Source organism: Sphaerodactylus townsendi, unplaced genomic scaffold, assembly GCF_021028975.2.
Source record: "Sphaerodactylus townsendi isolate TG3544 unplaced genomic scaffold, MPM_Stown_v2.3 scaffold_19, whole genome shotgun sequence".
Classification (NCBI taxonomy): Eukaryota; Metazoa; Chordata; class Lepidosauria; order Squamata; family Sphaerodactylidae; genus Sphaerodactylus; species Sphaerodactylus townsendi.
This window is the reverse complement of record NW_025950352.1, coordinates 2,388,432-2,399,757: the sequence shown is the minus strand read 5'-3', so window position 1 is coordinate 2,399,757 and position 11,326 is coordinate 2,388,432. Positions and strand designations below refer to the sequence as shown.

At 46.0% G+C, this 11,326-nt stretch overlaps 1 protein-coding gene across 1 annotated transcript; it reads left to right on the top strand.

The window, feature by feature from the left end:
• The first annotated feature begins 2,882 nt into the window (after nucleotides 1–2,882).
• LOC125425152 (DNA topoisomerase I, mitochondrial-like) lies at nucleotides 2,883–11,326 on the top strand. Its single transcript, XM_048482696.1, has 5 exons — nucleotides 2,883–3,287; nucleotides 4,822–4,937; nucleotides 6,718–6,839; nucleotides 8,742–8,863; nucleotides 11,199–11,326. Exons 1-4 carry the CDS (start codon nucleotides 3,130–3,132, stop codon nucleotides 8,811–8,813), a joined length of 468 nt encoding a protein of 155 aa, XP_048338653.1. The 5' UTR covers nucleotides 2,883–3,129; the 3' UTR covers nucleotides 8,814–8,863; nucleotides 11,199–11,326.

The following is an 11,326-nucleotide window of genomic DNA, read 5'->3' as shown; positions in this document are numbered from 1 at the left end:
ACAGAGAAGCAAGCATTTGGGGCACCTTCTGACAAATGTAGAAGCCAGCTATCCTTATCCTGGCCCAGCACTAACTCACAGCCTCCATCCAGAGGGAGGAGAAAAAGGGTTTGGATTTATAACCTCGCTTGTTGTAAAGAGTCTCAGTGGTTTGCAACCTGGGCTTCCCTTCCTTCTCCCCACAACAGGCACCTTGTGAGGTAGCATTCGGAGAGAACTGTATCTGGCCCGAGGTTAGCCAGCAGGCTTCATGTGGAGGAGTAGAGAATCAAACCCGGTTCTCCAGATTAGAGTCCATGGCTCTTTTAACCACTACACCAAGGCCCTTCCGACATTACGCGAATAATGCATTTTCAAACCACTTTCACAACTGTTTGCAAGTGGATTTTGCCATTCCGCACAGCTTCAAAGAGCACTGAAAGCAGAAAGTGCATTATTCTGCATAAAAGCGAATGAGCCCGCGGAAAAAAGTCTTCGAACAAAACTGGAATTCTGGCAGAATCCTTAGGGTTATGCTAATTTGGGTAAGGTTCTCCTCGCGGGTTGGAGGGTAAGTTAACTCTCTGGTACCTCCCCGAGGTGGGATCCAGCAGGTTCCCCACTACAGGTTCCCGGTGGAGTAGGTTCCTAACTATTCTTGTGTGTGTGCCGAGAGGGGGGGCTACTAATGGGTGATTTCCGCCACCCGATTTTTGACCTGAAGTTACGCCTCCTCAGCAGTTGCAGCTGCCAAGAGAACTTGAAGCAAGCTCCAGCAGGAGAGTGCACCGCAGTGGCATGTGCCTATGCCGCGTATCTCGCGTATTCGCACTTCAAGCGATCAAGAAGGTTACAATGCCGCGCCTTGCCACAGCTCCCACCCAGGAATGTGCCCTGCTCCTAGGAATTTACCATTATCAATGCCTCTTGCTCTGCTCCCCATTGGCACTACGCCACAATTTGAATCCCACCACCATGGGAACCTATTAAAATTTTTGGATCCCACCACTGGGTACCCCCCATCAGCAAGGGCCCCCCCTTTTGAAGATTGCCTTTCTCAATTTTTGAAGAACCTCTTTCTTTGACTGCCAAATTTTGTGTTTTCCACAGCGACTGATAGCTGTAAGGAAGCCATGTTGGTCTGTGGAAAAATTCCAGAAGCAACAGTTAAGTCGTTGAAGGTTGAAACAGAATATCCCCAAAACTGTGGGTCAGGTTTTGAGTTTGCCAGAGCTCTTTGTCAGGCTCGGCGTTCTGTGCAAAACGTTTTGGGTTTTTCTGCAAAAAAAGTTCTGAATCTGAAAAGTTGGCTTGCTCCTCGGCGATATGTTCTTGGTTCTAATTAAAAATGTATCGGGTATGTTCGATCTGATTTCTGGTTTGTTAAGCTTAGTGTCATCAAGCCTGGAAGCGCTTTAGCAGCAGGAGGTTAAGCAGAGCTAGATTGCAGGTCTAATCTGAGGAACCGGGTTCTGAGCTGATTCTCAGTTTGCCTGCCATTTCCTGAGCTGTGTGGAGAGCTTATCTTGGGAATTCAGATTGGGCCTGCATCTCCCATTGACACGCCAGCTGGGTGGACCTTTGGGCTAGTCACAGCTGAGCTCTCTCAGCTCCCACCTACCTCACAGGGTGTTTATTGTGAGGCTGTGGGGGGGAAGGGCAAGGAGATTGTCAGCCTCCTGAGTCTCCTGCAGGAGAGAAAGGGGGACATGTCCAAACTCCTCCTCCTTCCTCCCTCCTCCTCCTCCTCCTCCTCCTCCTCCTCCGCCTCCTCCTCCTCTTCTTCTTCTTCTTCTTCTTCTTCTTCTTCTTCTTCTTCTTCTTCTTCTTCTTCTTCGCGCTTAATCCACCGAATCATTGAGGACTAGCTGCTTATTTTAAAGCAAAACCCGAGATAGGTCTTAGGATGTCAGCAGTGGTGTCGTGGTGAAGAGTGGCGGACTCTAATGTGGAGAACCAGGTTTGATTCCCCGCTCCTCCACATAAGCAGTGGATTATTATCTGATGAACTGGGGTGGTTTCCCTGCTCCTCCACATGAAGCCTGCTGGGTAACCTTGGGCCAGTCACAGTCTCTCCGAACTCTCCCAGCCCCACCTGCCTCACAAGGTGTCTGTTGCCAGGAAAAAAAGGAAAAGAGTTATGTAAGCCTCTTGAAAACTCTTTAAAGGTAGATAATATCAGGGTATAAAAGAAGAAGAGAGTTTGAAGAGGAGTTTGGAATTATATCCCCCCTTTCTCTCCTGTAAGGAGACTCAAAGGGGCTGACAATCTCCTTGCCCTTCCCTCCTCACAACAAACACCCTGTGAGGTAGGTGGGGCTGAGAGGGCTCCAAAGAACTGTGACTAGCCCAAGGTCACCCAGCTGGCGTGTGTGGGAGTGCACAGGCTAATCTGAATTCCCCAGATAAGCCTCCACAGCTCAGGTGGCAGAGCTGGGAATCAAACCCGGTTCCTCCAGATTAGATACACGAGCTCTTAACCTCCTACGCCACTGCTGCTCCAACTCTTCTTCTTTTTTTAATGGTTGAGAGCAAAGGACTCCTAACAGTATCCTCCGTTGTCCTGGACTGTCATGATTGGTATCTGCTTTACCCACTAGATGTCACTATCAAGCTGTATTATCCATATATTCTTCCACTCACTCACAGCAGTGGGTGCTAACCTGTTTTCATTCAACTGTGATACAACTAAAGCTCACACTGCCTAGCCTCTCACTGCCCCAGCAACAAATTGTCCTCCAGGAACAAATTCAGTACAAATCTGTCTCTTCCATTGAGTCCAGTTGCTCTGGCATCTCCTAGTTGGGAAAACCTTAGCAACCTGTTTATTTGTGTCACATGGTAAACAGCTGAACTACATTTCCCAGCTTCCCTTGTTGCTCTGGCATTATGGGTAGGGAAAACCGGTGGTCAAAGAAAGCACGGAACAGAAACGGATGCCCTGCATGTCTCAGGGAGCGACATGTTTCAAAAGCGCACTTAAAAGCTTTCGCATGTCGCTTATTGCTGCTTTCGTAATGTCGGGTTGGGGAGCGAGATCAAAGTGTTTCCAGGTGGAAGGATGCTCTTTTGCACCTCTGTGGACTTGTGGTTGGCTGCAGGAGACGCGGTGTGCCCCTTGATGCACTGGTGGAGCAGCTGCCAGCTGCCATGTGGAGGAAATGGGGGTGTCTGGGTTTGGGGCTGTGCTGGCTGGGAGGTCCTTCGGTCAGCTATGAGCCCAGCCCAGCTTTTCTCTGCAATGTCCTGACGTTTGCTCTCCAGCGGTTTTGTGCCTTTCACAAAAGGGTGCAGACTCCTAAGGTCAGGTAAGTAATCGGAGAGTGAAAAGTTTTCTCTTGCATGCCTCGTGTTTAAGCAGCTGTGGAAACAGAGCCAGAGGTTTGACACATCTGGTTTTCGTTCTATGGTCAAGGCACTTCTGATATCAGAGTGGGACCCAAGTGAGTGGAAACCTGGAAGATTTAAAATTAAGCCAGAATCAGATTTAAAGGTTCATTCCGCACATGCAGAATAATGCATTTTCAAACTGCTTTCAATGCTCTTTGAAGCTGTGTGGAATGGCAAAATCCACTTGCAAACAGTTGTGAAAGTGGTTTGAAAACGCATTATTTTGCGTGTGCGGAAGGGGCCTTTGTTAGAGTATTGTAATGTGATTACTCTTTACTTTTGATTTTGGTTGCTGTAAATTGTTTTTTATGGGTAGAAATGAACATAAACAGCAGAAATGAAGGTGTTAGCATGTTGGTATCTGGTCTTTTTTCATGCTGCCATAGGTGAAACGTGCTTTTAAAAATTCTGTTTTTATATTTATATTGAAGAAAGGGGACTATCAGAATCTTTATTCTTCGTCTATAGACTCCATACAATTGGAATACATAAATAGGATCAACAGTAGAAATTATAATGGCATGAAATTAAAGCAGCGGTAACATAGTACTATGATATTAATTAATTAATTAATTAATTAATTAATTAATTAATTAAACTTGTAGGCCGCCTCATCCCCGAAGGGCTCGAGGCAGCTCACAACATGGCTGTTCCAACAAACAGCAATCAACAAATCAAATCAACAAATCAACAGAACAGCCTATAAAACTTAATCCCATAAAACCTATGCAGCAATAAATTAAATAACTAATTATTTTAAAACAAAAATTGTTTAAAACAGGTGCCCGAAACAAGGCCAAGGAGGATATCTAATCTAATTCCAATCTAATTCTTGAGATAAAATTCTTGAAGCTAGAGATAAAAACTTTGAAACATCGAAAGTTAATTTAAAAATTATCAGAGTCCTGCAGTAAGTATTTAACCTTTAACAATTCAGAACTGAAAGATCCTTCATTTGACCATTGAAATAACAATTTTAACGAATAATACCAATCTAACAGGATGTGTGTAACTGATTCAGTCTTGTTGTTATTGCACAAGTATTTATGCAGATAAGAAATAAAATGCGTAACAACTTCTAGTTTAAAATTCATAATTTAAAACTGCTGGTATGCCGAGGAACGGAAACGGATCATGAGGCCTTGTGAATAAAATGCGTCTTCCGCTGCCTCCTAACACCAAGAATGACAAAACAAACTTTTGTGTCTTTTCTAACATTTATTTCATTATTAGATTTATTATTATTTATTATTCATCTTTGCTGTCCGGATGGAGTTTTTCTCCAGGCAAGGTTGGCCCAGAGATCCTGGAGGAAAATTCCTTCCTCTGGGCATAGAACCGGAGAAGTCTGGAGAGGAGGCAATGGTGAATTTCCTCCATTGTGCAGGGGGTTGAGCTAGATGACCTTTGAGGTCCCCTGCAGCTCGATGTTCTATGTTTCTGTCTCCCAAGGTGGGAAGAGGAGAAACGGGAGGATGGCATCAAGTGGCAGCGACTGGAGCACAACGGCCCGTACTTTGCACCGCCTTACGTCCCGCTGCCGGATGATGTCCGCTTCTATTACAATGGTGGTGGTTGATTTTGTAATTGTACTGTTTGCAAAGGATCGAGGGAGCGTCCTGACCACCAGGGGGCGCTCCGGCATGTTGGGAGAGGTTTTACTATAGTAGGGAGGACCCTTATATTCTCCAGATGGATTCTCCTTGATATCAGCCCGCCAGCATGGCCAATTGGCCATGCTGGCAGGGGCTGATGGGAATTGTAGTCCATAACATCTGGAGTGCCAAAGGTTCGCCACCACGGTACTAAGGTTTTGCAGCCGTGGAGATTGTGTGGCGCTGCACATTTTGGGATGGAACCCAAAACGTGGTCATTGTGATACCCTTAAGTGGGTCTCAAGGCCAAGAGGGGAGGAGAAAGTACTGGAAGGTTGGATGGTAAATTTGGGTTTGCCTAAGAAATGTTTGGGGTAACGCCGCGCCGGTTAGAGCAGGGGTGTCCAACTCTGGCGGCTACCGAGGTTCGTGGATCTAAGCAACCCCACTGGGTCTGTCAGCAGGGCTGATGGAATTGTGTAGTCCGGCGGGAAATCTCTGCTTTCACCAGAGTTGGACACCCCTGGGTTAGAGTGTCTGACTAGGATTTGGGAGAACCAGATTCAAATCACCATTCTGTACTGAAAGCTCACTGAGAGATCTTAGGCCAGTCCCACACTTACAGCCTGTTCTACCTCACAGGGCTGTTGTAAGGTTCAAATAGAGGACAACTATGGAAACCTCTTTGGGTCCCCGTTGGGGACAAAGGAGGTGTATGAATGAATTAAACCACAATAGTAGTAAATAACAACAACAATACATGTATCAATGGCTGAGCTGTGAATGCATGATGCTGTCTGATAACATGTACAAACCTTTGGCCTATTAAGATCAGTGCGGTCTACTCTGTCTGGCTTATGCCATTCTACTCTGATCCATTTTATCTCCACAACAACTTTGTGAGGTAGGTTAGAAGAAGAGTTTGGATTTACATCCCCCCTTTCTCTCCTGCAGGAGACTCAAAGGGGCTGACAATCTCCTTGCCCTCCCCTCCTCACAACAAACACCCTGTGAGGTAGGTGGGGCTGAGAGAGCTCCGAGAAGCTGTGACTAGCCCAAGGTCACCCAGCTGGCGTGTGTGGGAGTGCATAGGCTAATCTGAATTCCCCAGATAAGCCTCCACAGCTCAGGCGGCAGAGCTGGGAATCAAACCCGGTTCCTCCAGATTAGATACACGAGCTCTTAACCTCCTACGCAACTGCTGTTGAGAGAGCATGACTGGCCCACAGTCACTCAGCAGGGAGTTCCCATAGTGAGAGTTACGATTTATACTGGGGGCCCCCAGATACTTAAAGGTCTGGCTTTTAACCACTGTAACCGCATTCAGTCAGCTAAAAATGTAGATGCTACAGATTTGACATTAGGTATCTTCGCTTCTCTCCTGATGTCAGTGGAGTACAAAGTTCCCATTCATCGACTGCCAGCATGCCGATGCTGGCAGGGATGGCGGAACTGTAACCATAACATCTGGAGGGTCAGCCAGCCATACACCTGGCGATTTAGCATGCAGTGGTGATGTGGGTGGGGTTCTTATGCAGAAGGTTGTCTCAGCAACCTGTGTTCTGGGTATTGGAGATCGATGATGCAGTGGGCGAAGGGCCAAGGGGGATAGAGAGGTGACGCGACCGGCGCTTATTAGTGCGAGGGCAGGATGCACGCATGCCCCGGGCGCAGTTCCCCCTCGCTACAACTCTGCTGAGATGTATTGTGAAGGCAAAACCATTGGTCATAGGGCAACTGTTGACTCTTCCAGGGAAACCTATGAAACTCAGCCCGGCCGCAGAGGAAATCGCCACCTTCTATGCCAAGATGCTTGACCACGACTACACAGGGAAGGCCATCTTCCAGAACAACTTCTTCAGCGACTGGACAAAGGTATTGGCCGTGTGCATGTCTGAGAATCACTGTTGTATAGCAGTGAACGATCAGAGTAAATAATAAGGCAGAGACGCAGGTGTTTTGTAGAACTTTGCTAGATAACAAATGATCTTACACTAAATGTGGGAACAGCAAACTCTGTCTATGCAAGTGCTCTGTCTGGGTGTCTGTCTCTATTGTTGGAAGGAGAAACAGAGGCCCCTTCCGCATAAGCAGAATAACGCACTTTCAATCCACTCTCACAATTGTTTGCAAGTGGATTTTGCTATTCCGTACAGCTGCAAAGTGCATTGAAAGTGGATTGAAAGTGCATTATTCCGCATGAGGAGAGGCTGCAGCGTTTGGGACTCTTTAGTTTGGAGAGGAGACGTCTGAGGGGGGATATGATTGAAGTCTATAAAATTATGCATGGGTCGAAAATGCCGGATGAGAGAAAAAAAAAAAAAAAAAAAAAAAAAAATTTTCTCTTCACAATACTAGGAACCAGGGGCATCCATTGAGAATGCTGGGGAAGAATTAGACTCATAAAATTAATCACGCGTCGACTTCATGCAACGTGTGATTGGTGGGTTTCGGAAACGGTAAGGCTGCCACAGAAGCTGTGCGTACGTCACTAACCTGGATAGCTTTAAAAAGGGTTTACCAGCCTTCATGGAGGAGAAGTCTACCAATCTTGATCCCTCCTTATCCGAGGTTGCAATGTTATTAGATTTAAGCAGACCAGGTGCTCGCAGTGGAGCAGCAGCAGCAGAAGGCCATTGCTTTCACCTCCTGCAGGTGAGCTCCCAAAGCGCACCTGGTGGGCCACTCTCTGAGTAGCAGAGTGCTGGACTAGATGGACTCTGGTCTTTATCCGTTGCAGGCTAGTTCTTATGTTCTTATGTGTGGAAGGGACCAGAGAAATCTTTCTAAAAGCTCATGTTATTCTAGTCATGTGACTTCAACAGTTAACTCTTGCCTGACCGAATTAAGAAGAAGAAGATTTTGGATTTATACCCCCCCTTTCTCTTCTGTAAGGAGACTCTGGTGGCTGACAAGCCTTTCCTCTCCCCACAACCGACACCTTTGTGGCGGCAGGCCATAGTCGAGAGAGTTCTGAGAAGACTGTGACTGGCCCAAGGCCTGTCAGCAGGTATGTAGGAATGTGGAAACACGCCTGAAATTCACTCAGATAAGCCATTGCCGCCTTCAGGCCGGGAGGGAGTGGGGAATCGGTCTCCAGTTCTCCAGATTAGAATCCACCTGCTCTTAACCACTACACCACTTGCCAGCTCGTGCAAAAAACTTCTAACACAGTGAACTCTCAGCGAAATTGTCTTCCTTGGTGTCCATCAAGTCAGTATTGTCCGCGAAATTCAGGGGTCTGCCACCTGCGGTTTAGGGACTGGACGCGAGTTCCTTGGTAAGATCTCTTGTATGGAGGTCTCTTCAAAGATCATCTTTGCAGCAGTGGTTTTGCTGAGGTTGCTTCTGAGTTTTCCGTGTAGATTCCAATCTTGGCGGGACCAGGTTTCTGATTCTCCGCTTCGTGCAGCTTCGAGCTGTGGCGAGCCTTATCTGGGTAATTCGGCGATTAGCCCTGTGCACTCCCAATAACACACTCAGCTGAGTGACCTTTGCCAGCTGCCACAGCTTCTTCGAGTTCTCTCAGTTCCACCTACTTCACAGGGCTGCTCGTTGTGAAAGGGGAAGGGCCAGATGATCGTCAGCCCCTTTGAGTCTCCTCCAGGAGAGAAAGGGGGGATAGAAATCCAAAGTCTTCTTCTTCTTCTTTTTTACTTGGGAGGTTTCTGTGGGGATCAAAAATCTAGAACCCAGAACCAGCCCAGTCCGGAGAAGCCGGCAGAATTGAGCCCTGCTTAATCTCTATTTTACGCCAGTTGCTTGACTCTCCCGCAGGAGATAACCTCCGGAAGAGCAGAAAGAAGCATCAGAGAGCCGGAAAGTGTGATTGCAAGATATCCATGCTAAGTATTTCGTGGAGGTGCGTGAGGCTCAGGAAATCTCTGCCCAAGGAGGAGTTCGTATCAGAAGAAAGTTGCTCGGCACAAAACTTATGATAAGTGGATGAAGCGGAAGTCTACAAAAAACTGCAAGTGATTGTCATACCTTATATAATGCCAGTGGTGCTAATCGCGACTTTGGAGTCCCAGGTCCAGTTCTGGTCAGCCACATCTCAAAAAAAAAGCATATGACCCGCGATAGAAAAAAAGCGCTATGAAGGGCAACGAGGATGATTGAGGACTGAGTCCTTCCTAAGCGAGGAGAGTACATTGTAAGCGCCTGGGACTCTTAGCTTGGAGAGGAGACGTCCGAGGGGGGTATTTAATTAAAGTCTATCAAAACATGCATGTAATGCAAAATGTTTCAGCCTACAATACTAGAAACCAGGGTGCATTCATTGAAAATGCTGGGGTGTTAAATTAGGAATCAACCAAAGCACCAATTTCTTCACGCGAACGGTGATTTTGGCGCTTGGAATATGCTGCCGAAAGAGGTGGTAAGAGCCGTACTAACTCAGACAGCTTTAAAAAAGCGCTACCACAGATTTAGGGAGGAGAAGTCGATCTCTATGGCTACCAATCTTGATCCCTCTTTGATCTCCATCGTAATGCTCTTAGCAGTTCAGGTGCTCGGGAGCAACTGCTGCTGTTAAGGCGCCCGCCAGCTTTCAACCTCCCCGGGTAGTGTGAGCTTCCCAAGGGCACCTGGTGGGCAATTCTGCGTCACCCAGCAGAAAGCGCTGGACTAGGATGCAATTCCTGGTCCCATCCAGCCGCCTTGTTCTTTATGTTCTTGCTGAGATCCCCTTGATCCGCCCGTGAGGGCCGCAAGTGAAGTGCACTGTCTTCATGCAAGAATTGGTTCTTGAATGACCGTCCAGACTCTGTAGTCTCTGTGGCTGAATCTAGAATTGTCACCCTGTGCTGGATACTTTTGATGGCCCACTGGAGGTGGGTCACTTCCTGATGGAACTGGGCCACTCCATGCCCCCAAATGCCGTGCATGGTGCCGTCTCCTATTTTTAAATCGGTAGACCCCACCCATCAGAAGCCGAAATAGTCACTCAAGCATTACGTAGAATAATGCACTTTCAATCCACTTTCAGTGCACTTTTCCGCTGTGTGGAATAGCAAAATCCACGTGCAAACAGTTGTGAAAGTGGATTGAAAGCGCATTATTCTGCGTGTGCGGAAGGGGCCCAAGATTGGCAGCAACTTTCCAGCGTCTCACAAGGACTCAGCCTTGTAACCAGATGTTAACAACTGTAAATAGACGTCAGCCCTTCAATACAAGTTCTGAGTGGTTTTCTTATCAAACAAGGAACTGTTAACAAAAAAGGAAAATCGAGCTACTCATGCCCAAAATTAGACGAAGAAGAAGTTTGGTTTATAGCCCGCTTTTCTCTCCTATAAGGAGGCTCAAGGCAGCTTACAAACTCCTTTTCCCTTCCCCTCCCCACAACAGACACCTTATGAGCTGGGGGGGGGGGGGGAGATTTCTGAGAGGACTGTGACTAACTGAAGGTCACCCAGCAGGCTTCATGTGGAGGAGTAGGGAATCTCAGCTGGATTCAAAATTGAATAGAGTAATTCTAATGAATACATAACCTTATATGATTAAAATCTAATAGAATGTATATCAAAATTAAGTATGAAATGGATCTGCATTTATAATCTTATTACTAAGAGTGCACCGACATTAACTGGTAAACTGGATTTAAAAACAGCATTAATCATTATTAGGCAGCTTAACTGATGTTAACTGCAGTCTTATTGTATATATTTAATTAAATTGATAAACAAATACATGCAGTTATATATACATAACAACACAAACTGTTACAACAGTCTAAAATCTTTGTTCTAGTCTGGTTATTAGAATATTACGTACCGTGTTTCCCCGAAAATAAGACAGTGTCTTATATTAATTTTTGCTCCCAAAGATGCGCTAGGTCTTATTTCCAGGGGATGTCTTATTTTTCTGTGTTCTGTTCGTCGGGCATGCTTCCAAACAAAAACTTTGCTATGTCTTACTTTTGAGGGATGCCTTATATTTCGCACTTCAGCAAAACCTCTACTACGTCTTATTTTCCGGGGATGTCTTACATTCAGGGAAACAGGGTATACTTTATTATATATAATTATTATACATTATATATATAATTCTCTATGAAGAAATATTAAATATTGCTGAGGTTATGAATGGTACCATCCCATATAATCAAGTAGGTGCATTAGTAAATCTTTCCATCATAAACTTCTTAGAATATAACTCCCATTTCTCTTTAAGATCATATTTCAGTCTTCAATTTACCAGATTGGTCAGTTTAGCAATAGTTTGTTTGTTTTTTTAAAACAGAAATTGAAAGTGGAGGCAGAGAAAATCCAAGAGATATACGGCTACTGCATAATCGATGGGCACCGGGAGAAGATTGGCAATTTCAAAACCGAACCTCCAGGTCTCTTCCGGGGTCGTGGGGA